The 27,140-nt window shown below is 37.8% G+C and overlaps 1 protein-coding gene across 2 annotated transcripts in view; it reads left to right on the forward strand.

Moving 5' to 3' along the window:
• LOC124383105 overlaps nucleotides 1-6,724 on the forward strand; it is a 42,327-nt gene extending 35,603 nt beyond the window's left edge. The window contains exons 3-7 of one of the 2 annotated variants that reach the window (XM_046845489.1): nucleotides 1,146-1,385; nucleotides 1,646-1,744; nucleotides 3,452-3,484; nucleotides 3,814-3,859; nucleotides 6,439-6,716. In XM_046845489.1, coding sequence (XP_046701445.1) covers nucleotides 1,146-1,385; nucleotides 1,646-1,744; nucleotides 3,452-3,484; nucleotides 3,814-3,848 — 407 coding nt within the window. In that variant the 3' untranslated portion in view covers nucleotides 3,849-3,859; nucleotides 6,439-6,716. Of the gene's footprint in view, nucleotides 1-1,145; nucleotides 1,386-1,645; nucleotides 1,745-3,451; nucleotides 3,485-3,813; nucleotides 3,860-6,438 lie in introns of both variants that reach the window. The other variant, XM_046845488.1, reaches the window with a different exon arrangement.
• Nucleotides 6,725-27,140: the final 20,416 nt, after the last annotated feature.

Here is a 27,140-nt window from a genome sequence, read left to right on the forward strand (position 1 = left end):
TAAACAGTAGCCTACCAAGAAAGTCATTGTTCACTGTCTTCCTCCTTCCTTTCACCATTGGGGCAGCTTTTCTCCCGATGCCGTGCAGCTCAGAACACAGGTGAAGTGCGTTTTTCCATGCCCGGTTGTTTTCAGCGTGACGAATGATTCAATTTTTTTTTGTTGACAGTCCGAGTGAGCGGCAGGTCAAATGTCAGAGGAACCTCATTCATATTTATGATGTGGTGCGGCCCGATTCAGTGGGAGCGCATCTGATTTAATATAAAGAGTTTCATTGGTTCACCTGAACTCGTTCGGCAATTTCATTGGTCTAATGTTATGGGGCTCAGTTTTTTGGCTTGAAGCTTGTGAAACCGGGAAAAACCCAGGAAAAATCCATAAATTAGCCGCTTTATTGTTTAAGCCGCGGGGTTCAAAGCGTGGGGAAAAAGTAGAGGCTTATAGACCGGAAATTTACGGTAGTTATCAGTAGTCAGAGCTACATGCAGAACACAAAGCTAAGGACTAAAGTAAGTTGTCCTTGCCACATAAAGTGCATCGTGTACAACTGAGTGTAAACAGTGCAGACAAAAGACAGTGCAGAAAAGACAGTGTGGGACAGATACACACTGACCAGTAAACCTACTGTATAATGTAAAACAGTACATTGTGCAAAAGAGAACTATAAGCAAGAGTGTATTTGTAAACATGTAAATATGAACACAATGTTCAAAAACAGAAACAGCCACAATTGAGAGTTGCAAAACAACATGTAAACAGTATAATATGATAACATTTAAAATAGGTGGTGCTAAAATCAAGAATGTGAATGAATTTTGAAATAAGAGTAGATTAAGTTCAGGATGTACAGTTCAGTAACACACAGTTGAGTGTGTTTGAGTTTTGTACAGTTCAGTTCTGTGCATAGTTCAGTTCTGAAGAACAGGGTTTCCCACACTGGGATTCAAACCAGGGCTGTCTGGGTAAAAACCAGGAATTCTAACTGCTAGACCACTTTGAGGTTATGTTGCTCCAGGTATTTTGAGACATTATTATCCAACATATAATTGGGCCTTGTTTTACTGTTGTACTGGTACATGGCCCAAAAGCGCATGCCTTACAGTATGTTATTTTAATTAAAAGATTTTTATACATTTCATATTCAGATCCAGTTTCTAAACCCAAAGTGACCTGCAAGAAGAATGCCACAGACATTACACTCACGTGTACAATAGGCTCTTCAGTGCCAGCAGAATTTACATGGACAGGGCCCAATGGCTTCTCTCATGTTGGGAACATTGTCCATATCACCAGTCAAGAAACTAATAACTCATTGTATTTCTGCACTGCACAAAATGAAGTGAGCAAAGAGACAGCAGAGTTCACACTTATGAACTGTTACAAAGGTAATGTTTGATTTTATTTATTATTACTTTTTTCATTATTGGTTTTTATTTAGTTTTTGGCTAGAGATTTGGCCTCACTGCTGCTAGATAAATGCATTGATTTTCATTTTATTTCATGCTATATTTTAACTTTAATATATGTTATATATGTACAATAACAGTAAAGTAGTCTGTTCAGCAAAATACACTTATTTAGTATGAATTTCAGCATTTTTTGTGAAACTAATTTATAATTTCTATGCCATTGTTGTTGTTTGCAGGTGGTAATAAAGGACCAACTTTTCTTTACTGGCTGATACCCCTAATATCTATATTCATTTTGATTTTGGCTGTTATTGCTAAACGTTGTTACAGTAAAGGTATGACATTCCAAAATGCACTTAGTATTTAAATTTGTTTTTAATTTAATTTTGCACCCCTTTTATATACAATATAAAATTTATATACAATAACCTGCATGTGTTTATAGCACATGTGAAAAAAATGCTGTAAAGTAAGCATGTTTTAAAAAAACAGAAGTGTTAATAGTTTATCTTCATCAATTAACAAAATAGAAAGTCAATGAACAGAAGATAAATCAAATCTTTATTTATTTTAACAATATTTATTGTTATTATTCTTTGCCTGCCAAACAGCATCAATTCTTCTAGGTACACTTGTAGACAGTTTTTAAACTAACCACAAATCTATGGATGCCGGCCCCCCCCAAATCATTCTCTTTCTTCATGTAATCCCAGATAGACTTGATGTTGATACCAGGGTTCTGTGTGGGTCAAAACTATTACTTTCAGGACTTTCTTGTTGTTCTCTAAGGTGAAGATAGTTCTTGATGACACTGACTTTGGGTTTGGGATTTGTTGTCCTGCTGCAGAATAAATGTGGGATAAAACAAATGCTTCCCTGATGGTAGTGCATGATGGATAAGTATCTGCCTGCATTTCTCAGCATTGAAGACACATTAATCCTGACCAAATCTCCAGCTCCACATGCAGAAAGGCTGCTCCAAATTTGCAAGAATCCTCATCCATACTTCACTGTTGCCTACAGACACTATTGTACTGTTCTTTAGCCTTTTAGCAAATAAGTTGTTTTTTGCTATTGACATCAGTCCAGAGCACTTTCCGTTTTTCTGCACCCCAGTTCCTATTTTTGTGCATAGCTGAGCCACTTATCCTTGTATCCATGTTGGATATATTGATTTTTGCCTGCAATTCTTCCAAGAACAGTTCTGGCCAGGCTTCTCTGCACAGTAAATGGGTGTTCCTGGGTCCCACTGATTTCCTTCAGTGCTTCGCTGATGGCATTGCCGACATCTTACGTAAAGTTACGCTTAAGTTTCCTTGGCCGACCACTGTATGCAGTCCTAAACATTGCCTGTTCCTTGGTGCTTTTTCGCAATAGCTTAAACAGCACATCTTGAAATTTAAACCTGGTTTGAATTCTTTGCCTAGAAGAGACCTCTGCAGTATAACTACCTTGTATCTTGTTGCCAACAAGATGACAACCTGACTTCAACCTGACTTCATAGAGTTTAACATTACCTCACCCAGTTCTAAGCCTCTTACACAGCTGGTACTCTTTGTGCAAGTGTACATGTGCAAAAGAAATAATTTACATATATAGAGTGTGTGTGTTTGTGTGTGTGTATATATATATATATATATATATATATATATATATATATATATATATATATATATATATATGGCAAACAAAAGCTAAATAAAAAAATGATGGCAACTTTACATTTGAACAAAACAAAAGAAAACAGCTTCAGTACTGAATGATTAGAGTAAATGGACAAAAAAGTTGTCTCTTCATATACTCAACCAACTTGTTATGGCATATCCAATATTTTCTCTACCCCAATGCCCTAATTTCCTGTTTATTACAGTTATACATATGTAAATAAAATCAGTTATGTGTTTTAAACACATTAGCTTGACATTAGTTTTTTTGTATTATTGCTAATATCCACATATGACCGTTAAGCTCTCATCTTCAGATAACTTAAATTTGCATTTGCTGCAGCACAATATTTACACGTTTTGTTTGTGTCTCTTTAGGTGCTATACCTACAAATTCTAATCAGGAACCTGGTGAGTGATGCATTTCGATTTATACTTTCGTTTGACTTATATCGGTATTTTCTTATGTAAGCAAGATGGGAAAAAATGATCATTAGAGAGAAGAGAGAGAGAGAGAGAGAGAGAGAGAGAGAGAGAGAGAGAGAGAGAGAAAGAATCCAGCATCTTAGTATTTTTTATATTTATAGAAATATTAAAAAAACATCTTATTGTTTTTTTAGTTAAATTAACTTTTTTGCTCTTCCACTTTCTCTTTTAAATGACCATGGAAAAATATTTGTGTTTAAGCTGAACAAGCGTGACTAAAAATATTCTGAAAATTTTATCTTTTTTTTGTTTAGATGTGATAGAATCTGTCCAGCTGAATGGATTATAGATATATTGCAGGTAGGTAGTAAGGTGTGCCTAGGTAGAAAATAGATACAGGAGCTATATGATAAACTTCCCATTTACAGTGCATCTGGAAAGTATTCACTTTTTCCACATTTTATGTTACTCCTCGTTTTATGTTATTCCAAAATGGATTAAATTAATTATTTTCCTCAGAATTCTACAGTTAATACCCCATAATGACAACGTGAAAGAAATTAGTTTAAAACGTATAGAAACATGTACATAAGTATTCACAGCCCTTGCCATGACACTCAAAATTGAGTTCGGGTGCATCCTGTTTCCACTGATCATCCTTGAAATGTTTCTACAACTTGATTGGAGTCCACCTGTGGTAAATTAAGTTGATTGGACATGATTATGAAAAGCACACACCTGTCTATATGAGGTCCCACAGTTTTATATGCCAGAGCACAAACTAAGCTATAAAGTCTAAGGAATTAAAGGTAGCACAGTGGCCTTAATCATCTGTAAATGGAAGAAGATTGGAACCATCGGGACTCATCCTAGAGCGGGCTGCCCGGCCAAACTGAGTGATCGGTGAGAAGGGTCTTAGTCGGGGAGGTGACCAAGAAGCCGATAATCACTCTGATAGAGCTTCAGCATTACTCTCTGGAAAGAGAACCTTCCAGAAGAACAACCATCTCTGCAGCACTCCACTAATCAGGTCTATATGGTAGAGAGCCAGATGGAAGCCACTCCTCAGTAAAAGGTGCATGACAGCCCACCTGGAGTTTGCCAAAAGGCACCTGAAGGACTCTCAGACCCTGAGAAACAAAGATTGAATTCTTTGGCCTGAATGCCGAGCGTCATGTCCGGAGGAAACCAGGCACCACTTATTACCTGGCCAATACCATCCCTACAGTGAAGCATGGTGGTGGCAACATCATGCTGTGCTGATGTTTTTCAGTGGCAGGTACTGGGAGACTAGTCAGGATCGATGGAAAGATGAATGCAGCATTGTATAGAGACATCCTTGATGAAAACCTGCTCCAGAGCACTCTAGACCTTAGACTGGGGCGACGGCTTATCTTTCAACAGCACAACAATGCTAAACACACAGTCAAGATAACAAAGAAGTGTATATGGGACATCTCTGGAAAGATCTGAAAATGGTGTGCACTGACGATCCCCATCCAACCTGATTGAGCTTGAGAGGTTCTGCAAAGAAAAATGAAAGAAACTGCTCAAAAATAGGTGTGCCACGCTTGTAGCATCATACTCAAAAGGTTTTGAGGCTGCAACTGGTGCCAAAGGTGCTTCAACAAAGAATTGAGCAAAGGCTGTGAATACTTGTGTACATGTGATTTTTTTTTTTTTTTCGACTTTTATTTTTAATAAATCTGCAAAGATTTCAAACAGACTTCTTTCATGTTGTCATTATGGGGTATTGTTTGTAAAATTTAGGAATAGGGCTGTAACATAACAAAATGTGGAAAAAGTGAAGTGCTGTGAATACTTTCTGGATGCACTGTTTATAATTTTCATTTGCCTGATTCACTGCAGAACCAAACATTTATTTGGTGCAGGTTGCTTGTTTCAATCAAACACGTTTTGTACGTTTGTACATGTTTCTGTAGTCAAGTAAAGTAAACATTTATTGGCATTCCAACCATGTACAAATTAATTAGCATCACAGTGAAATTATCATTTGTTAAACTTAACTCTGCACTGATTACTTCTATGAATAATGACTTACTACTAATAATAACTTAGTTATTGTTTGTGAGGAGGACATCACGATTGTTGAGTCAAACAGAGCAGCTTTCTTTAATTAGGCTTCTTTTCCAACTCAGTCACTTTCACCGCAGAACCAACACTGCAACAGCCTTTTCACAAAGGAAATAGAACCGGCTTTGTTACAACTTCCAATATATATACACATATACATACATACACACATTCGTAACAAATTAGAGTTAAACTAAATATGGGTGTGGCTACAGCTTAATAGTACGTCATGGTTCACAAATTCACTGAAAAACAAAATTAAACTACTGCATATTACAAAGACAAATGTTGGCTGTATCCAAAATAAAAAGAATAAATCCGTAAAATACACCATTTAACCTCAAACACATGACATTACATAAAATATGCTGCACCACATGGAACACAGAAAACGCAAATAATATAAATCCATCCATAAAAAATCATTTCACATACATGTTATTAAACTCTTTTTATAACAATATATTTCTTTCAATAACATAGATGGCTAATATAATTGGGTAAATTTAATACATTATGAAGAACAGTTATAATCTTCCTTACCTTTTCACAAAGAAAATAGAACTGGGGGAAAACAGCTCCACCCTTGCGAATACACAGCTCCTTCCAAATGCAGAAAGAGCACATTACACTATCCCTACATCCACCCCCTCCTTAAATTATGTCATCTGTCATCAGTAAACTCAGGTTAAACCTAAATAATTGAAGTAAATGTAAAACTTGACATTCTATCACGTATGTGCATGACTAAGTGTGTTGCTAAAGCAGGTCTTCCTGGCTTTGGCCCCTTCCCACAATTTTCTTCCTCTCTCTAACTCTCTCTCCTGGTCACTTTCACCTTTTAGGGCATGAACGTCATCTTCTCCCTCAGCATCACTTGAGACTATCCCAGACAGTTCTTCAATGTCAGATTCATCAGAGCCCATGGGGAAAAACATATACTGGGCCAGAAGATTGCGGTGGACGACTCTTTCCCTGTCACCATCTTTTAAACGAACCACATACACTGGAATGTCTGGCTGTTTCTTTACCACAATATATGGATGTGGTTCTCACCTGTCACAAAACAACAAATCCAAAAACACATTAACAAATTCGAAAACAAATTAACAAATCCAAAAACAAATTAACAAATTAGAAAACACTAACAAATCCAAAAACAAAATAGCAAATTAAAAAACAAAATAACAAATCCGAAAACAAATTAACAAATCCGAAAACACAACGACAAAATTCAGACAAACCGGAAAAGGTAGGTATAGTTTGATTGGAAACTTAGAGATCATTGGACAAGACACCTGTCAGTCAAGATATACAAGTGAATGACAGGTGTCTTGTCCAATGATCTGTACTTTTCCATTCACAAACTACCTACCTTTTCTGGTTTGTCTGAATCGTTGCACGAAACACATTAACAAATCCAAAAACACAACGACAAATCTGACAAACCGGAAAAGGTAGGTATAGTTTGCGAATGGAAACTTACAGATCATTGGACAAGACACCTGTCACTCACCTGTATATCTTGACTGACAGGTGTCTTGATTAATGATCTGTAAGTTTCCATTTACAAACTATACCTACCTTTTCCGGTTTGTCTGAATTTTGTCGTCCCACTTTAGAGCTAAAAATTCTAATTTGTGTGCGGGATAGCAGATTTCTGGCGGTCTCAATCCTCTGCTGGCATAAGCAATCACTTTTTCCTCACCGTCTTGAACTTGTGTAAGTAAAGCCCCAAGACCCTCGCCAGAAGCATCCGTTTGCAGTACAAATAGCAAGCTGTAGTCAGGGTAGCCTAGAACTGGTGCAGTAGTCAATCTTCCCTTCAATGCTTTAAATGCTTTCTCACATTTGTCAGACCACTCAAACGGCTTCTCAGAACGTTATAATTATTTGGTCTGTTCTTCACCAAACAGACAGTATACTATTTTATTAATTCTATAAAAGAGGTATCTCCCCGAACAAGAAAGACGTGACCCCCCTTTACTTTATACCGTACAATTAATAGAGCATGTAGTTCAGATCGAATGTTGCCGGAACCTTGAAATGTGAGCGGTACCTAGAGTCAATTACTTATGAAAAATACAGCGTTTAATGAATGAGACAAACACAGCATAAAACTAACTACACAAACATACAAAAGAAATCAAGAAAAAAAAATAAAAAGTTAAAATTAGGAAAAAGGAGGAAGAGAAGGGAAAAGAAGAAAAAAGGATTTGAGATCTTGTCTCGAAGAGTCGCTGCTGGGCTGTTCTAAGCGTTCAACTCTCTGGGCCTTCGGGCCCCCGGGCCTTTAGACCCTGGGCATCCGAGCCTTTTTGATCGAGCCGAGTGAGCAAAAGAGCTTGACTTGACTATTGATTAGTTGGGTTCAAGATATTTTAAAGGTCCTGAACCCCACCCATCTTTGGGGGAATGGCCAATGCTATGTGGAGGGAGAAACCCTCAAAAACGTTTGTGGGCATGGTTTCCGGGTGATACTTGCTTTGGAGAACTTAAAGTTTTATCCAAATTGTATTAAGACAGTATGGTACATTTCATGATCAAATAAAATGCACTGTTGTTCGGAAAATAAGGAGCAGATCATTTTGTGATCATTTTAAGATTAGACATGGAAAACCATGTCTAATATCACTTACTTTCCTAAAGAGCAGATAATTGTATATCAACTTTGACATCAAAAAGAAGAGACAACATTAAAACAGAGGTACATTACTAAACCTTTTAGAGTATAACTATTGTTGAGGAGAAAATACATAAAAGATATAGGTTTATGCCATGGGCTGTGGAACATTTTATTTATTGTTTAATTAATTAAAGAATGCTCCCTTGTGGTGTGTGTGTCACAAACAGACGTACTGGGGCAGAGTTTCGAGAATGAATTGTTTTATGGTTTGAGGGTCCCTGTGAAGTCAACCAGAGAGGCCAGGGGGTTATCTGGCTTTCAGGGTTGTGTGTGTGTATTGTGTAAGGTATAAAAACTGGCTTGTGTTATCAGTTGAATGCTGTTTTGAAGTCAGCTGGAGAGTTCAGGGTTTGTCCTGCTTCGTGTCTTCAGGGGTGGGGGTATGACACTGTGGTATACAAACCCCCCAATAAAAGTATAAGCTGTGGTACTCATCCTTTGATTAAAATGTAGATGTCAAAGGGTTAAAAGGAATGCCTGAGACATGACACCCACCAGATGTTACACCAACCAATAACATCCTTCTCCATACCAGCCGGTATTTTTATTCTGTGGCCAGCATACTGAATTTGACCCACTTTGCCCATAGCTCCACCAGGCTCACTCAGGATAAGAAAAGTATCACTTCAGTCAGATATTTTCTGCCATATAATGCTTTGAGATCATTTCTGGAAACCCTTATCACATTAATCCCAATAAGCAATTAAACACTGGACCGGTACTCCATTACAGGAACATTTAAATACACCCTTCCCAAAAACTTTAGGTTGATACGAAGCACACCAACAGAAGATACGGACTGGCCAGCGGCACCTTTAATGGGGATGTCTGATGGCTTTAATTCCTGAGTACATAGAACAGGATGTCGTCGCCAAAACGCATCAGTGATTGTGGTGACTTGAGAGCCAGAATCAATGAAAGCCTTACACGTCTCTCCATCTACCTCAACCACCCCCGAACATGCTGATTCACCAGTGCACTGGTATCTCTAGTGGAAATCAGCTAATGGGTCAAGAGATGTCTGCATATCACTATACTCAGCTCGTAGTTCTTCAAAAGCTCTGCTGGTATTCTGCTCATTGGGAGAGAGATTCAGAACTAGCCTACTGGCTTCACCACTCAAATGTCACACCACTGTAGCAAAACCCAGTTTTTCAGGCATCCCTCCAGCATCAATAAGATACTGCATGTCCCGTATCCAGTCTTCAATAAGAATCCTGCAATCTGGACCACCACTAAATATTTGCACATCATGTACCTGGTGTGTCTGAGTAAAACCGGGTTGTGTCAAGGGAATGGGTTGTTTGGCATACATTTGTGAACCAAGATACACTGGCACAGTCATAGGGAACATACGCAGGAGTTGAACAAGTTGAGACAATGCCACAGTTTGAATGTAAAGTGTACTGTTGATCATTGTAAGTTTTGTTCACATTAATTCTGTCTGTTTTCTGAAGAAAGCTGGTTTCTGTCAAGACAGGAGTTACTGCTGGGAGAAATGAGTCTGGTGGTGTTGAGAACATGGCATTTAGTACACCATGGCATGAGGACTGAAGAGCCGGAATCCCTATTGGATGGCCAGTCAGCTTGGGGTGTAACAACCTTGGATTGAGAAAAATTCAGACAATCTGGGAAATGTACATATTGGGATAATAAGGAATGTTGGCTTTAGGTGGCATAGATGATGCTTTGGTTGGGTGTGGGTCATTTGGGAAAGGGGTCCGGTCAGTTGTCATTCTGCTAGCCATATTTGGTGAAGCATGACTGTTAGGGACACCGTCATTCATGTTAGCTTGGAATTCGACACATTAGGCTGGTGCGGGCTAACTGCAGACATATGCATGGTGGTTGGAAGTTTACTAGGGGCATTATCTGGGGCTTGTGGGTGAGCTGAGGCCTGATGTTCATAGGCTTTGGGACAGTTGCCAGACTGTTGCCAGTGAGCCACACTCTTTAGTTGTACTGCCAACTGCGATGACTTAGGCCTGACGGACTGTTCAATGTTAACATCTGGCTGGAACTCAATCCCTATAATCAAACTGACAAGCATGCCTAATTGTTTCTCCTGGATTGTGTCTGGATTGTGTCTCCTGGAAGGCCACTTTAGGACACTCCAGCATCTTTTCCCCAACCAAGCTTTGGTTGATTTGGAGGTGTGCTTGGGATCATTGTCTTGCTGGAAGATCCAATGATCACCAAGGTTTAATTTGTCAACAGAAGGTGTCACGTTCTTCTTCAAAATGACCTGGTGTTTCTGGGAATCCATGATGCCAGGTACACAATCAAGATTGCCAGTTCCTGCCGCAGAAAAACAGCCCCACATCATTATTGACCCACCTCCGTGTTTGACCGTAGGGATGGTATTCTTCTGGTCATAAGCCTGACCTTTTGCATGCCAGACATACCGCTGGTCCATATGTCCAAAAGGAGGGTTTATATATGCATCACAGCTGAAGCAAATGAAGGATCGTTATAGAGTTCCCAAAGGCTTAATGATGTTTCAGCTCCACTTCAGGCCATAAAAACTGTCAGGAGGCTTTAAAAACAACGATATTATAAATGGGTTGAATAATTGTGACATGGCGATCTTAACAAAATATACTGTTACACACAAATACTACATCATACATTTTCTGTGTTGATTTTATGCATCACTAAACTCATTAAGAAGCCATCCAAAGCAGAATCCTGCACTTTGAAAAGATTTTTCTTTATAAATCCTTCAAACTCTTTAGGGTTCAATATTTCTGATTGCAAGTATATATATATATATATATATATATATATATATATATATATATATATATATATATATATATATATATATATATATATATATATATATATATATATATATATATATATATATATATATATATATATATATATATATATATATATATATATATATATATATATATATATATATATATATATATATATATATATATATATATATATATATATATATATATATATATATATATATATATATATATATATATATATATATATATATATATATATATATATATATATATATATATATATATATATATATATATATATATATATATATATATATATATATATATATATATATATATATATATATATATATATATATATATATATATATATATATATATATATATATATATATATATATATATATATATATATATATATATATATATATATATATATATATATATATATATATATATATATATATATATATATATATATATATATATATATATATATATATATATATATATATATATATATATATATATATATATATATATATATATATATATATATATATATATATATATATATATATATATATATATATATATATATATATATATATATATATATATATATATATATATATATATATATATATATATATATATATATATATATATATATATATATATATATATATATATATATATATATATATATATATATATATATATATATATATATATATATATATATATATATATATATATATATATATATATATATATATATATATATATATATATATATATATATATATATATATATATATATATATATATATATATATATATATATATATATATATATATATATATATATATATATATATATATATATATATAAATGGGTCAGGTGGTGTTGAGTACATGGCATTTAGTACACCATGGCATGAGGACTGAAGAGCCGGAATCCCTATTGGATGGCCAGTCAGCTTGGGGTGTAACAACCTTGGATTGAGAAAAATTCAGACCATCTGGAGAGAAGTACATACTGGGATAATAAGGAATGTTGGCTTTAGGTGGCATAGATGATGCTTTGGTTGGGTGTGGGTCATTTGGGAAAGGGGTCCGGTCAGTTGTCATTCTGCTAGCCATATTTGGTGAAGCATGACTGTTAGGGACACCGTCATTCATGTTAGCTTGGAATTCGACACATTAGGCTGGTGCGGGCTAACTGCAGACATATGCATGGTGGTTGGAAGTTTACTAGGGGCGTTATCTGGGGCTTGTGGATGAGCTAAGGGCTGATGTTCATAGGCTTTGGGACAGTTGCCCGACTGTTGCCAGTGAGCCACACTCTTTAGTTGTACTGCCAACTGCGATGACTTAGGCCTGACGGACTGTTAAAGGTTAACATCTGGCTGGAACTCAATCCCTATAATCAAACTGACAAGCATGCCTAATTGTTTCTCCTGGATTGTGTCTGGATTGTGTCTCCTGGAAGGCCACTTTAGGACACTCCAGCATCTTTTCCCCAACCAAGCTTTGGTTGATTTGGAGGTGTGCTTGGGATCATTGTCTTGCTGGAAGATCCAATGATCACCAAGGTTTAATTTGTCAACAGAAGGTGTCACGTTCTTCTTCAAAATGACCTGGTGTTTCTGGGAATCCATGATGCCAGGTACACAATCAAGATTGCCAGTTCCTGCCGCAGAAAAACAGCCCCACATCATTATTGACCCACCTCCGTGTTTGACCGTAGGGATGGTATTCTTCTGGTCATAAGCCTGACCTTTTGCATGCCAGACATACCGCTGGTCCATATGTCCAAAAAGGGAGGGTTTATATATGCATCACAGCTGAAGCAAATGAAGGATCGTTATAGAGTTCCCAAAGGCTTAATGATGTTTCAGCTCCACTTCAGGCCATAAAAACTGTCAGGAGGCTTTAAAAACAACGATATTATAAATGGGTTGAATAATTGTGACATGGCGATCTTAACAAAATATACTGTTACACACAAATACTACATCATACATTTTCTGTGTTGATTTTATGCATCACTAAACTCATTAAGAAGCCATCCAAAGCAGAATCCTGCACTTTGAAAAGATTTTTCTTTATAAATCCTTCAAACTCTTTAGGGGTTCAATATTTCTGATTGCAAGTATATATATATATATATATAAATCGCACATTTGATGATGGACCACAGGTTCTCAATGGGGTTCAGATCAGGTGAACAAGGAGGCCAAATCATTAGATTTTCTTCTTTTATACCCTTTCTTGCCAGCCACGCTGTGGAGTACTTAGACGTGTGTGATGGAGCATTGTCCTGCATGAAAATCATGTTTTTCTTGAAGGATGCAGACTTCTTCCTGTACCACTGCTTGAAGAAGGTGTCTTCCAGAAACTGGCAGTAGGACTGGGAGTTCAGCTTGACTCCATCCTCAACCCGAAAAGGCCCCACAAGCTCATCTTTGATGATACCAGCCCAAACCAGTACTCCACCTCCACCTTGCTGGCGTCTGAGTCGGACTGGAGCTCTCTGCCCTTTACCAATCCAGCCACGGGCCCATCCATCTGGCCCATCAAGACTCACTCTCATTTCATCAGTCCATAAAACCTTAGAAAAATCAGTCTTGAGATATTTCTTGGCCCAGTCTTGACGTTTCAGCTTGTGTGTCTTGTTCAGTGGTGGTCGACTTTCTGCCTTTCTTACCTTGGCCATGTCTCTGAGTATTGCACACCTTGTGCTTTTGGGCACTCAGTGATGTTGCAGCTCTGAAATATGGCCAAACTGGTGGCAAGTGGCATCTTGGCAGCTGCACGCTTGACTTTTCTCAGTTCACGGGCAGTTATTTTGCGCCTTGGTTTTCCACACGCTTCTTGCGACCCTGTCGACTATTTTGAATGAAACGCTTGATTGTTCGATGATCACGCTTCAGAAGCTTGGCTATTTTAAGACTGCTGCATCCCTCTGCAATATATCTCACTATTTTTGACTTTTCTGAGCCTGTCAAGTCCTTCTTTTGACCCATTTGCCAAAGGAAAGGAAGTTGCCTAATAATTATGCACACCTGATATAGGGTGTTGATGTCATTAGACCACACCTTCTCATTACAGAGATGCACATCACCTAATATGCTTAATTGGTAGTAGGCTTTCCAGCCTATACAGCTTGGAGTAAGACAACATGCATAACGAGGATGATGTGGTCAAAATACTCATTTGCCTAATAATTCTGCACTCCTGTATATATATATATATATATATATATATATATATATATATATATATATATATATGTATATGTATATGTATATATATATTTAATTGACCTACGAGTGAATTAATGTACGAGTTTTTCCGAGGTACAAGTCGTCACTCGGTCAATTTTTTTGCTTTGTTAGGTGAGCAAGAAATTGAGGTACGAGCTCAAGACGCCGATTTGAACGATTTTGAAGCAGAATGAGTCGCTTAAGGTTATAACGCCAGCCAAAGGTGTTAAAATAATTTCTAAGCTCCGGACGTCTGTCCATGAAAAGATGGATAGTCTGATTTTGGTGTGGCTGACGGAGAAGCATCTTGCAGGAGATAGCACAATTGTGAAGTAGCAATAAAGTTGAGGTATACGTAGTGTACAGTAGTTATAGCAAAAAAACTATTCTTCCATCTCCTCTGCCCTCCACCTCAGCCAGCAGCTTCATTAGCTCAAGTCGTCTCATCTCCAAGGTAAGTGCACTGTATAAAACCTTATTATATCTTTACATACTCTTTCTATTATGTTTTTATACAACCCCGATTCCAAAAAGGTTAGGACACTGTACAAATTGTGAATAAAAACAGAATGCAATCATGTGGAAGTTTCAAATTTCGACATTTTATTCAGAACACAACATAGATGACATATCAGATGTTTAAACTGAGAAAAAGTATCATTTTGAGGGACAAATAAGTTGCATGGCATCATCATCTCAAAAAAGTTGGGACAAGGCCATGTTTAACACTTTGTGGCATCCCCTCTTGTTTTTATAACAGTCTGCAAACGTCTGGGGACTGAGGAGACAAGTTGCTCAAATTTAGGAATAGGAATGTTGTCCCATTCTTGTCTAATACAAGCTTCTAGTTGCTCAACTGTCCTAGGTCTTCTTGATCGCATCTTCCTCTTTATGATGCGCCAAATGTATTCTATGGGTGAAAGATCTAGACTGCAGGCTGGCCATTTCATTACCCTGATCCTTCTTCTACGCAGCCATGATGTTGTTATTGATGCAGTATGTGGTCTGGCATTGTCATGTTGGAAAATGCAAGGTCTTCCCTGAAAGAGACGACGTCTGGATGGGAGCATATGTTGTTCTAGAACTTGGACATACCTTTCAGCATTAATGGTGCCTTTCCAGATGTGTACCATGCCACACGCACTCATGCAACCCCATACCATCAGAGATGCAGGCTTCTGAATTGAGTGCTGATAACAACTTGTTGTCCTTGTCCTCTTTAGTACGGATGACATGGTGTCCCAGTTTTCCCAAAAGAACTTCAAATTTTGAATTGTCTGACCACAGAACAGTTTTCCACTTTTCCACAGTCTTGGCACAGAGAAAACGCCTGTGCTTCTGGATCATGTTTAGATATGGCTTCTTTTCGTGACCTATAGAGTTTAAGCTGGAAACGGCAAATGGCACGATGGATTGTGTCCACCGACAATATTTTCTATTGCTCCACTATTTTTTGCTGCAGCATTGGGGGAATTGGTGATCCTCTGCGCATCTTGACTTCTGAGAAACACTGCCACACTGAGAGGCTCTTTTTATACCCAATCATGTTGCCAATTGACCTAATAAATTGCAAATTGGTCCTCCAGCTGTTCCTTATATGTACATTTAACTTTTCCAGCCTCTTATTGCTGCCTGTCCCAGCTTTTTTGGAATGAAATGAAATCCAAAATGAGCCAATATTTGGCATGACATTTCAAAATGTCTCACATTCAACATTTGATATGTTATCTATATTCTATTGTGAATGAAATATAAGTTTATGAAATTTGTAAATTATTTTATTCACAAGTTGTACAGTGTCCCAACTTTTTTGAAATCGGGGTTGCACAATATTTATTATTTAGAAATGTAGTTTCCTTATTTAATAACATGAAACATAAAAAATATGGTGGCATCTTTAGGGTTAAAAACTAAATATCTAAATATCAATCAACTAGAATTGTCAAAAAGTATCAAACAACAATCCAATAACGTCTGGGAGTCAGTTTTATTATCTGTGAATTCATAGTTTTCTCTCTGATCCTGTACCATTACCGTTGCCCCTAGACAAGAAAAAAATATTTTTTTGGTGGGGTGGTCAAAAAAAAACAAACAAACAAAAAAATTTTAAGTAATAAAATATCCCAAAATAAACCAAGAAATTATGTGTAATTATCTGTATCATGAACCAGCAAATTGTGTGCAGTAGAGGGTTAATGATGAAAAATATTTACCCTGGCAATAAAACAAAAAAATTATGCCAATACAGAGTTCTGTCTTTAAATAAAATATCATAAATAAAGCAAGCTTATTTAAGTCAAACTTATGCTTTACTTTGAGAGTTTTTTTTTTTTGTAAAAATATTGACGAGGCTGAAATGTGGGTGAACTGAAGACTAAACATTTGGTTGGAAAATGTCTAGTTAATTTGAATACTCCTTATATTACTGAGACAGGATCAAAGCAATACCAAAGGATGCTTTTTTTTCCTTTATGCATAAAATAGAAATATCAACAGTATCTATAAAATTAATAAATAGCTTTTGTTAAGAATGAATTGTATTATTAATGTTACAGTTGAGTGTAAATTGCGCTGATATTGGTGTCTGATTTGATTAGGATTGAAGTACCATGCAGAACATTATACTCTGTGCATGTATCTTTCGATAATTGTTCTAAATTTTGTAAGGAATCTTGTATGTAATACAATCTCTTTTTGAACTTTAAACTATGGTTAACACACTTAAAACACAAAAAACTTGGAGGAAAACATGGAGCTTAAATAATGTGGCTAACGAGTAAAAAAAAAAAAGGTTGGGCTAAATATGGAAGCCCGTTTCTGCTACTGAATAATTCAGAGAAAAAAACGTAAAAAGCTCAAAAGTTGCAATAACCTTTTATTTATATATATATATATATATATATATATATATATATATATATATATATTTTTTTTTTTTTTTTTGCCACGTTTCAGGCTTCAAACATAAAGATATGAAACTGTAATTTTTTGAGAAGAATCAACAACAAGTGGGACACAATCATGAAGTGGAACAAAATTTATTGTATATTTCAAACTTTTCTTCAGCAGAAAATTGATGGGAAGATGGATGGAGCCAAATACAGGACCATTCTGGAAGAAAACCTGATGGAGTCTGCAAAAGACCTGAGACTGGGACGGAGATTTGTCTTCCAACAAGACAATGATCCAAAACATAAAGCAAAATCTACAATGGAATGGTTCACAAATAAACATATCCAGGTGTTAGAATGCCAAGTCAAAGTCCAGACCTGAATCCAATCGAGAATCTGTGGAAAGAACTGAAAACTGCTATTCACAAATGCTCTCCATCCAACCTCACTGAGCTCGAGCTGTTTTGCAAGGAGGAATGGGCAAAAATTTCAGTCTCTCGATGTGCAAAACTGATAGAGACATACCCCAAGCAACTTACAGCTGTAATCGCAGCAAAAGGTGGCGCTACAAAGTATTAACTTAAGGGGGCTGAATAATTTTGCACGCCCAATTTTTCAGTTTTTTATTTGTTAAAAAAGCTTGAAATATCCAATAAATTTTGTTCCACTTCATGATTGTGTTCCACTTGTTGTTGATTCTTCACAAAAAAATACATTATATATATAGTGAGGAAAATAAGTATTTAAACACCCTGCTATTTTGCAAGTTCTCCCACTTCGAAATCATGGAGGGGTCTGAAATTGTCATCGTAGGTGCATGTCCACTGTGAGAGACATAATCTAAAAAAAAAAAAAAATCCAGAAATCACAATGTATGATTTTTTAACTATTTATTTGTATGATACAGCTGCAAATAAGTATTTGAACACCTGAGAAAGTCAATGTTAATATTTGGTACAGTAGCCTTTGTTTGCAATTACAGAGGTCAAACGTTTCCTGTAGTTTTTCACCAGGTTTGCACACACTGCAGGAGGGATTTTGGCCCACTCCTCCACACAGATCTTCTCTAGATCAGTCAGGTTTCTGGCCTGTCGCTGAGAAACACGGAGTTGGAGCTCCCTCCAAAGATTCTCTATTGGGTTTAGGTCTGGAGACTGGCTAGGCCATGCCAGAACCTTGATATGCTTCTTACAGAGCCACTCCTTGGTTATCCTGGCTGTGTGCTTCGGGTCATTGTTATGTTGGAAGACCCAGCATCGATCCATCTTCAATGCTCTAACTGAGGGAAGGAGGTTGTTCCCCAAAATCTCGCAATACATAGCCCCGTTCATCCTCTCCTTAATACAGTGCAGTCGCCCTGTCCCATGTGCAGAAAAACACCCCAAAGCATGATGCTACCACCCCCATGCTTCACAGTAGGGATGGTGTTCTTGGGATGGTATTCATCATTCTTCTTCCTCCAAACACGTTTAGTGGAATTATGACCCAAAGGTTCTATTTTGGTCTCATCTGACCACATGACTTTCTCCCATGACTCCTCTGGATCATCCAAATGGTCATTGGCAAACTTAAGACGTGCCTGGACATGTGCTGGTTTAAGCAGGGGTACCTTCCGTGCCATGCATAATAATGATTGCTCCAACAGTGGACCTTTTTTCACCAAGCTGCTTGGCAATTTCCCCGTAGCCCTTTCCAGCCTTGTGGAGGTGTACAATTTTGTCTCTAGTGTCTTTGGACAGCTCTTTGGTCTTGACCATGTTAGTAGCTGTATCATACAAATAAATACTTAAAAAATCATACATTGTGATTTCTGGATTTTATTTTTTAGATTATGTCTCTCACAGTGGACATGCACCGACGATGACAATTTCAGACCCCTCCATGATTTCTAAGTGGGGGAACTTGCAAAACAGCAGGGTGTTCAAATACTTATCTTCCTCACTGTGTGTGTGTATATATATATATATATATATATATATATATATATATATATATATATATATATATATATATATATAATTCAGTGGCAGAAACAGCCTTCCATAGGAAAAGGAAGCATCATCAATGTAATGACATCAATCATGTACCATTTCAAGGAAAAAATAAGGTAATTTTAAATTAGATTGCAACTATTACATTAATTGGCAACAGGTCAGTAACATGACTGGGTATTAAAAATCTTAGAAGAAAAGTTGGGCAGAGATTCTCCAATCTGCAAAACAAACTGTCTGCAAATTGTGAAAAATTTTAGTTCCTCAACATTAATTGCAAAAAAAATTGAATATCTCATCAAATACAGTATATAATACCATCATAAGAATCTGAAGAAATCTCTTTCAGACTAAAGAAGAGGGGGACTATCCAGCATGTTATCAGCAGTCAGTTCAAAGGCCTGCATCTCTAATAGTATGTACAAAAGTGCCTATGAAATGGACAGTTTCAACATCTGTAAGGTCACTATAAATGCTGGAAATTATATACAGGTTGTATAACAACATATTTTTTCATTCAAAAGATTCTTTTATTAGGGAAGACCCTGCATATTTCAGCAAGACAGTGTCTTCAGTCCACTTATAATAAAAGGAGCTGCTTAATGACAGAGTTGTTTCTGTTTGCATTTGTTAGCTCATCGGACTCACTGTACTTTCATAACACGGGTTTCAAATGTCTTGTTTCTCGCAAAGTCTCTCAGATCAGTCTTCTCGCCCTCCAGAATAGCAATTTTCTCCACATGTATTCAAACTGCAGGAGAAGGTAAGACTCCTGTTGTCTCTCACGCTCCTAAAACACACACATAGAGAAGAAGAGCATCAATTTGCAAATTTAAAAAAAATATACTGCAGTCATAACTCAGACAAAGAAAATGAACATAAGTATCTTTTCACAATGCTGTGACTTTATTCTTATTTCACTGTTCCTGTACTAGAGGATGGTGTAAGCATTCTGCTGTTCTTTACACTCCTAAACAGAGGTGGCAAAAGTACACACATCCTTTACTTAAGTAGAAGTATAGATACTCATGTTTTAAAATACTCTGGTAAAAGTTGAAGTACTGATTTTACTTTTTTACTCAAGTGAAAGTGAAAGCGCAGTGGTTAAGGCATTGGGCTTTGGATCAGAAGATCACAGGTTCAAATCCCACCACCACCAAGCTGCCACTGCTGGGCCCTAAAACCCTCCCCTGCTCAGTTGTAAGTCGCTCTGGATAAGGGCGTCTGCCAAATGCCGCAAATGTAAATGTAACTGGACCTCACATCATATTAATATTAGGGCTGTCAATCAAATTAAATATTTAATCGCAACTTAATTGCACATTTCTATCTGTTCTAAATGTACCATATATTAATAATTTCTGTTTTAATACTTTAAGCAACATGGACATGGAGAAATATGGATGCAACATAGAGCATGAAGACAAAAAATTATTGTAAATGTTTTAAAGTTATAATGGTGGTTTATATTACGTAAATCATCAGGACACCAAACGGAACCTTTGCTATGTTTCCACACGGACAGTTAATGAGTTGATACCGGAGAAACTGCACCTCTTCAAGTCAACACAAGAAGCTTTTATCATAATCATACCATTTTGTTGTTATTATAAGAGTATACAAATAAAAAGACATTTTACAGATTCAAATGATGTATTTTTCTTATCTGTACGATTAAAAAATACAGCAATTTAAGTTCGTTTCGCCATTATGAGGGAAAAACCCACAAAATGCCACCCAGAGGGTTAATGGTGTGAATCATGCCGAATCTGGTGTTTGATTTGAGACTTGGCGCATAAATAAAACAAACGTTTACTGATTAAAACTATTTTTCGGGGGAGTTTATTTATTTATTTTATATATGCGTAAAGAAAGGACGTCATGGATAAATGTATGTTTTGACGAAGGTTTTAATTTCGCCTCTTTTATATTTAGTTATTTATTTATGTATTTATATTTTTTATAAAAATGAAAAAAAAGATTTGCACTAAATTGATAAAATTTTGTGCCGTTTAAAAGAATTTGAATTTTGACAGCCTAATATATATTTAAAATAAAAATAATTTTAAATTTACCTAATGACACCTACACACCATGATTATCAAGTGATCAGGAATGACTCTGTTCTCAGTCATGTTTACATCACTGACTCCCTCTGTCTCATCCACGTCAGCAACTTCTTGTTGCTTTCTGACCTGCACATTTTTAGCTTCGTAAACTAGTCTAAATCTGTGGTGAGTGAGAGACAGGACATTATACACCAGTGGACTGAAAAAGACACGCAACAGGAAATCGGTTGGTGGACTGAAATCGGCGTGCAGTGAAAAAAAAAAATATTGACATTTTACCAAATTAATGGATTAAAACTAAATTAACGAGCCGGTTTTAAAAATGTAAGAAGTAGAAAGTACAGATATTTGTGTAAAAATTTAATGAGTAAAAGTAAAAATAAATAGTGAAGTAAAGTACTGATACCAAAAAAATCTACTTAAGTACAGTAACAAAGTATTTGTACTTCGTTACTTCCCACCTCTGCTCCTAAAGCACACACATGGTAAAAAAGAGTTTTAAACTTGAGTGTTAATATTCCCGTTTGCAATGGGTAATTTCTATTAATTAGTAATTTGGAACAAATCATTTTTCTTTCTGGTAACATAAAACTAATCATACAGCATACATATGAAAAGACTAAATTACTAAAGCTTTGTGATGCAGGAGTTTGTTTATTCGTTAGCTCATCTCACTCCATGTTACTTTCATAAAGCAGGTTCCCTGTCTCCTATACTGTTTCTCAAATGGTCTTCACCTGCTCTTTTAGATCAGTCTTCTCCTCCTCCAGGTGTAATGGTCTCCACAGCCTTCTGATGTTTTTGTTTTGCTTATTTTAAAAAAGACCTGAAATTACGTTTATTATAGGCTTATCATCTTTTATGTACTTCTACACACAATTACAGACACTTGTATAAAATGACTTCATTCATGAGAATACCCATAAATCTATTGTCTCCTTCATTTCTTTTTGCTTGATCTTTAGATAATTGTGAGCTTCCCACTGTCACTCATGCTGCTAAGACACACATGGAGCAGAAGAGCATCACATTTGAATACTTACTGTTTATATCTGCAAATGGAAAAAAAAATGCTAAAGCAATCATATCTTACATGAAATCGCACTAATCTCAATAACTCTTTACGCATTTATTTACTTCTTTATGCTGCTGTACTCTGCCAGGAGAATGTTGTGGACTCCTTCTTTTGATCACATTCCTAAAACACAAAGAGAGCTAAATATGTTCAAATTGTATTTACACCTGCCATATCCCACTCATTAATTAATAAAATCTAACTTGATAAAACAATTAAATATTACTTATATTTATCTAATCATAAAACATAAACATTAAAAAGTCCTCATGTTATTATTTTTGTGCCCTCCTGAAACACTCACCTGGGGCAAAAGTCTAGGGCTTAATGTTCACATCTTCGAAGGGCTGCACATGTTAATGAATAAAATCTATTAAGTTAAATAAATAATTTAGATTTTGGTAAAATGATAACCATGCAGCATAAATATAAAAAGAACACAACATGCTGTAATGCTGTAACAGCTAAAATTGTCACCGGCCAATTAGGTGCAGCTTCCCTAATGATTTATTTAATTCCCATTATATAATCACCATAGGATAAACAGAAATCAACCAGATGTTGGATGGAACAGTGTCAGTGAGTAGGACATGGACTGGAGTGGGTGTTTATGGTGGCCAAGAATTAGAAAACACATTAACAAATTAGAAAACACTAACAAATCAGAAAACAAAATAACTAATGCAAAAACAAAATAACAAATCCGAAAGCAAAATAACAAATGCAAAAACAAATGATCAAATGCAAAAACAAATGAACAAATCCAAAAACAAAATAATATATCTGAAAACATGACAATTCTGACAAACTGGAAAAGGTATTTATAGTTTGTGAATGGAACACTAACGGATCATTGGACGAGACACCTGTCATTCAAGATATAAAGGAAGTATGAAATGTTATAACTTTGTTTCTTGTACATGTGTATAGTTCTCTTTCAAACATTCGTTCGGTATCTCACTATGGGAATCGCCTCGGGCGTGACCAATCCTGGAAGCATCAATCACACCACGTCTGTCAGCTGACAGACCAATCACGACAGTGATGCGGGAGTCCCGTCTCCCTATATACACCGTTGCTAACGGTCCCTGCAACGGCAGCGGCTAGGCATCGCCCAGCGGACCCTCAGGGAGGAAAGAAAAGGTGGGCGACCTAACCTGTGGTCTGATTTTGGGTCAAAAGAGGGTTTCTGAGTTTCTGTAGCACCCCTTGACACATCTCAGGAGTCTTGTCCTCCCCCTCTAGCAAAAAGGCATTGGGGAGTGTTTCAAAGACTATGTTCAGCGGACGAAAGTTCTCCGGTTGGAGTGTTGGCACCAGTTCCCCCAGTGCCCGGAAAGTTCGAGGTCACAGATGTGTGTAAAAAAAGTAAAAAAAAAACACACACACAATGTGGCCCGCTCTCTGCTTGCATGGAGAAATGGCGCGCATGCACATTTCATCCTTGGGTTTTATCCACAATACAGTGGGGATATTGCCTGCACTTTGCCGTGAGACCACCGCTCTTCAGCAGCGTGGTTTAGTCAACGGTGGAGGGCAAATCTGCTCAGGTTTTGGAGGACGAAATAACCGCCTTATTGAGCAAAGGGGTAATTCCATCGGAGCCGCGAGAGAACAGCCAGCTCGGTTTTTACTCCCGGTACTTTGTCGTTCCCAAGAAAGGGGGGGTCTCCGTCCCATTCTGGATTTACGGAACCTCAACAAACATCTCAGAAAGTACAAGTTCAAAATGCTCACATTGAAAGCTTTGTACACCGGGGTATTCGTCCCAGAGACTGGTTTACATCAGTGAATCTGAAGGACGCATATTTTCACATAAGCATTTATCTGGCACACCGGAAATTTCTACGCTTTGCCTATGTGTAGGCACAGCCTACGAATATTTGACGGTTCCATTCGGGCTGGCTCTAGCTCCACGGATCTTTACCAAATGTGTCGAAGCTGCACTGTTACAGCTGAGAGCAGCAGGTCTCAGAGTGTCAGCGTATTTGGACGATCTCCTCCTCTGCGCTCTGTCACGGCAGCAAGCGGGGTTGGATATGAGTGTGCTTCTGTCTCACCTGACTGGCTTAGGCTTCAGAATAAACGAGACAAAAAGCTGCTTGGTGCTCACACAGGAAATAATCTACCTGGGTCTCAGGCTTAACTCAGACCTGTATCAGGCTTTTCTATCAGAAGAGTGCATCAGGTCGATTTGTGGTTGTCTTTCTCTTTTACAGAGAGGAAAAAAGGTTCCATTCAGACTCTGTTTAGGCCTGCTGGGACTGTTGTGAATGAGAGAGTTTTAGTGATGGGTTACGGCGCAGCGCTTATGTCCGAAGCGCCAACTCAATCGCAAACTTTCTGGAGTTGTTAACGGTGTTTCTAGCTTTGAAACATTTCTTGCAGTTTCTCCTGAGTCACCACGTATTGGTCAGATCGGACAACACGACGGCGGTGGCATACAATCGCCAGGGCGGAACGCGCTCTCCTCGACTTCACAGTCTAGCACAAGATCTCATGGTGTGGGGCATGGAGCATTTCCTATCGCTGCAAGCGACTCGTGCCGGGAGTGATGAATGCGGGGGCAGATCTCTTGTCCAGGGGAAATCCCCTGTACAGGGAGTGGTCTCTTCACCCTCAGGTGGTAAACCTGTTATGGGAGAGATTTGCCCGGGCTGCCGCAGATCTCTTCGCCTCGCACGAAAACACTCATTGCCCTCTATTCTTTTCTCTGTCGAGAAACGGTGCACCTATGGGTGTGGATGCGTTAGCCCACCCGTGGCCAAAAGCTCTGCTTTACGCATTTCCTCCGCTGAGTTTGATCTTGCTGACTCTAAAAAGAGGAAGAGGGAAATTGTGGCTGACGGAGATTTTTCACCCGGCACCGGACAGAGTAGCTCTCTGGGCCTGGGCCGTGAGAGGATGAATCTCAGTGTCACTGGTTCGCCTCCGAGGGTGATTAAGACGATTCAAAATGCGAGAGCAGCTTTGACACGCTCTGCATATGATGCGCTCAAAGACAAATTATCCCTTTTCACTGTTCTGTGGCAGAAGTGTTGTGCTTTTTGCAACAACTTTTGGATAAGGGCAGGGCATTTTCAAACGTTAAGGTTTATCTCGCTGCTGTTTCTGCATGCCACGTAGGGATTGACGGTAATACTATTGGTCATCACCCGCTCGTGTGCAGGTTTATGAAGGGAGCGCGGCGTCTGAGCACGTTCTCAAAGCCGCTGGTTCCACCGTGGGATCTGTCTGTGGTCCTGAGCGCGCGCTCTCAGCCTCCTTTTGAGCCATTAGAGAATATTGTTTTAAAGCTCCTGTCGCTGAAGGTTGCTTTGTTGTTGGCTCTTTCTACCGCGAAGCGGGTTAGTGAACTTCATGCTTTGTTGGTTCATAACTCCTGTATGCGTTTTGCTATTGATTTCCTTTTGAGAAATCAGTCTTTCAAGACTAATCGGCATTTATCCCTAAGGTGAGCGAGTGAGCTTTCGCCTGCAGACAGGTGGATTTAATGGTTTTTTATCTGCCTCCTTTTTCCTCAGCGGAGGAGGAGCGGCTTCACTGTCTGTGTCCTGTCCGTGCGTTACGTCACTATGTTGACAGGACGAAGGGATTGAGACGGAGTAATCAGCTGTTTGTTACATGGGCTGATTCTCGTAAAGGAAAACCTGTTTCCCGGCAGCGCCTGTCCCATTGGCTCGTGGAGGCTATTATATTGAGTTATAATAGCGTGGGTCTTTGCCCTCCAGAAGGACTGAGAGCTCATAGTACCCGTGGCTTGGCCACTTCGTGGGCATTTTTAAGGGCATTTAGATTCAGGACATTTGTGCAGCAGCATGCGTTATATGTGTTATATATATATGTGTATGTATACGTGTATATGAAAGGAAATGACATCATGACGGATCATGGAAACATCGTGGATCGGATGTTTGTCATTTCTTTCACGTTTCCGCTCTCTTTGGTGAGAGGGATTATTTCATTTTTCACATCACTGAGTTGGTTGACACCTGCTTCGGACAGCATATCTGCAATACGAGAGTTGTCTATATCCCATAGTGAGATACCGAACTAATGTTTCAAAGAGAACTTTAGGTTACTTACGTAACCCGGTTCTCTGATAACAGGAGTGAGGTATTTCACCGCACTTCCCTACTTGCAGTGCACAGAGAAGAGATATGTGAATGAGGCAGGGACCGTTAGCAACGGTGTATATAGGGAGGCGGGACTCCCGCATCACTGTCGTGATTGGTCTGTCAGCCGACAGATGTGGTGTGATTGATGCTTCCAGAATTGGTCACGCCCGAGGCGATTCCCATAGTGAGATACCTCACTCCTGTTATCGGAGAACCGGGGTTACGTAAGTAACCTAAAGTTCTCTGTTTACTTTTTTTTTATTTCGATTAGTCCGATTAGTGCACCCTCAAAATGTCTTTAAAGTGTCTTTATAGTCTTTAAATTCGATTCGTACAGGCAACACGATCCGTTCCGCGCATGTGCGAAATGACGTCACTTTCTGTCTGAACTGATTTACGGCAGTTTCAGATATTAACGCTATCCTTACCGTTGTCATAGCGCTTTACTAGCGAGTTTCATTATTTGCAACTATGTCTGTCTTTCAACAAAGTATGCTGAAATAAGTACAACATATCTTTAGTAAACTAAATATTAAAAAACACATGTAAACACACACACACACACACACACACACACACACACACACACACACATCTATATTAACCGAATGGAGTCTAACAAATGTAATCTAATTACAATTTTCTATTTATTTTTAATAAATAGAAATGTAATTTTA

This window comes from Silurus meridionalis, chromosome 3, assembly GCF_014805685.1.
Source record: "Silurus meridionalis isolate SWU-2019-XX chromosome 3, ASM1480568v1, whole genome shotgun sequence".
NCBI lineage: Eukaryota > Metazoa > Chordata > Actinopteri > Siluriformes > Siluridae > Silurus > Silurus meridionalis.